The sequence below is a fragment of the Equus asinus genome, chromosome 2, assembly GCF_041296235.1.
Source record: "Equus asinus isolate D_3611 breed Donkey chromosome 2, EquAss-T2T_v2, whole genome shotgun sequence".
Lineage (NCBI taxonomy): Eukaryota > Metazoa > Chordata > Mammalia > Perissodactyla > Equidae > Equus > Equus asinus.
The window spans coordinates 163,051,992-163,054,425 of NC_091791.1; the positions used below are offsets into that span (position 1 = coordinate 163,051,992).

Genomic DNA, 2,434 nt, shown 5'->3' on the forward strand with positions numbered 1-2,434 from the left:
TGCAAAAAGAAAACTTTTGTAGAGTTACCTAACCCACTTTCTTTACAACTTTTAAATGTAATATTTGGCATTCAATGAAGAAAATTGAGGCATGGTAAAAAACAGGACAACTGGTCAAGAACCAAGAGAAGAAACAAACAACATACACATGCTCACACGTGACTGAGAGTTTAGTCAATACTGGAATGAACAATTACCTGAATAAACCAAGTTTATTTTTTTGGTTTTTAACTTGAAAATAAATGAAATACAATTTTTCTAAATAAGGTAAAGACAATTTTGGGATCTAAGAGCCCAAAAGCCTTTTCGTTTAACACTTTTTATATTCTCAGAAATTTCTGCAGGGCCTTTTTCATATCTTTGTTCCTAAGACTATATATCACAGGGTTGAGGAGTGGGGTCACAACAGAATAAAACAGAGTCACAATCTTCTGTGTTCCAGCTTTATGCTCAGTTGTTGGGCTCCCATACATGACCAGCACTGAGCCATAGAACAGTGAAACCACAGCCAGATGAGACCCACAGGTAGAGAAAGCCTTTCTTCTCCCAGCTGCTGAAGGGACTTTCAGTACAGTTCTTAGGACCAGAGCATAGGACCCCATGATGTAGAGAAAGAGAATGATGACCGGCACAGCATTTAAGGTGGAGAAGACAAGCTCTACCATAGGAGCCTTTTTGCAAATGAGTGCTAGAAGAGGACCTGGGTCACACAGGAAGTGGTCAATAATCCTGGATCGACAGAAGGACATCTGGGAGATGATGATGATAGGAATCAAGAACCAGAGGAAACCAAGTGTCCAGCAGCTGACCACAAGATTGGTGCAGAGACGTCCAGTCATACGAGTAGGGTAATGGAGAGGCCAGCAGATGGCAAGGTATCGATCTAATGCCACAATAGACAAGAAAAAAGATTCTGTACAACCCAAGGAGAAGAAAAAGTAGAACTGGAGAAAGCACCCAGAGAAGGAGATGATCTTAGTGTCAGAGAGGATGTTGGCCAACATGTTGGGGACAGTGGAGGTGACGTAGCAGATCTCCAGGAAGGAGAAGTTGGCGAGCAGGATGTACATGGGGGTGTGGAGTCTCTGATCCCAGCGCACAGCACAGATGATGGAACCATTGCCCATGAGGGTCAGGAGGTAGACAACAGAGAAGAGCACAAAGAGGAGGATCTGCCCCTCCCTGAGGCAAGGGAAACCCAGGAGGATGAAGCCAGTGAGAATGCTGGAGTTGTTGGAGATTTTCATGTGTCTACGTGCTGTGAAAGGACCCACAATTACTAAATACCCCTGGAAAGCAGAGGGGCTTCATTTTCCTTGTCCAAACTGGAAACAGAGATTTGTTCATTTTTTTATTATTAATTAAATATTTATAGAGTGTTTATTATTTGCTAGGTATTTTTTCTAGATATTGTGCCTACAGCAGTGGCCAAAATAGATGAAAATCCCTACACGATGCAGCTTACCCCAGGTAGGAGAATGCAATTTAGACTGACATTACAATGTATAATTCTCCTTTTCTCTCCTCTTAAACTAAATATATTGGGTTAACTCTCGTCCTGGCAAATACGTTTTTAAGAGTAGGCAGAGGTTATTGCTATGTCAAATGGCAGTGTCATGGAAGTGACTGGGGATACACATGATCCTTGCATTTAGAAAGGTTTCTGTAATTTTTTTTAAATGAATGGATAAGTGCATTTGCCAAATGCTCATGAGCAGTCTCCTAATGCAGCTGCTTTTACGCAGGTGCCTTGTTGGCTCATGTGATTCTGGAGCCCAAAAAATATGGGATTTTTGATGTCACTTAGAAATTACTTGTCAGTTGGCTATATTTCAAGCTAACTTGTTGATTTATTCTCTCTCATACCATTATCTTTCAATTTCAAGAATAAATCCATTAATGTTTGCTGGGGAAAAGAACCTGAAAACATAGCACATAAAGCTATCTTGACAGGTATCCTGAAAGATAACATTAACCTCATTAATCTGACCAGCTTCAAATAGATCTATGCTCTGGGATAAGGAGGCATTGGTGTGCTAGAACCCTTTCTCTACGCCACGTTTGTTTAGGATATTACTTGATTCCATGTCAAGGGTCACTGATGTGTGCAATAATAACTCTCATGATTCTAACTATCTCTGTCTTAATGTTTATCATGACAGGACTTTGCTGGCTTCAGCAAGGGTGGAATGGCAAGGGGGAGAAGGTAGCTGCTTTAGGAGCTCCATCTTCTAAATGCTTTTGATGAGCTTTTAAATTTATCTGTCTAGGACCTCAGATTAAGTTTCAAATGATAATGTATTTCTCATGAAGGAGAGCTGAAAGCAGATATTACGAAAATATCTCATATTTGTGAATTGATTCTCTGCAATATTCATTTGGGATTAAAATATTCAGGACTTTGCCTTTGTTGAAGAATTTTTCTTTTTCCCCC

At 40.3% G+C, this 2,434-nt stretch overlaps 1 protein-coding gene across 1 annotated transcript; it reads right to left on the bottom strand.

Moving 5' to 3' along the window:
• Window positions 1-320: 320 nt before the first annotated feature.
• On the bottom strand, window positions 321-1,274 carry LOC106833425 (olfactory receptor 11G2-like). The gene has a single exon (XM_014844615.3). It carries the CDS (start codon window positions 1,245-1,247, stop codon window positions 321-323), a length of 927 nt encoding a protein of 308 aa, XP_014700101.3. The 5' UTR covers window positions 1,248-1,274.
• Window positions 1,275-2,434: the final 1,160 nt, after the last annotated feature.

Bases quoted from the DNA above. Each gene is read 5' to 3' on its own strand.
- LOC106833425 (XM_014844615.3), bottom strand. From the start codon at position 1,247: ATGAAAATCTCCAACAACTCCAGCATTCTCACTGGCTTCATCCTCCTG.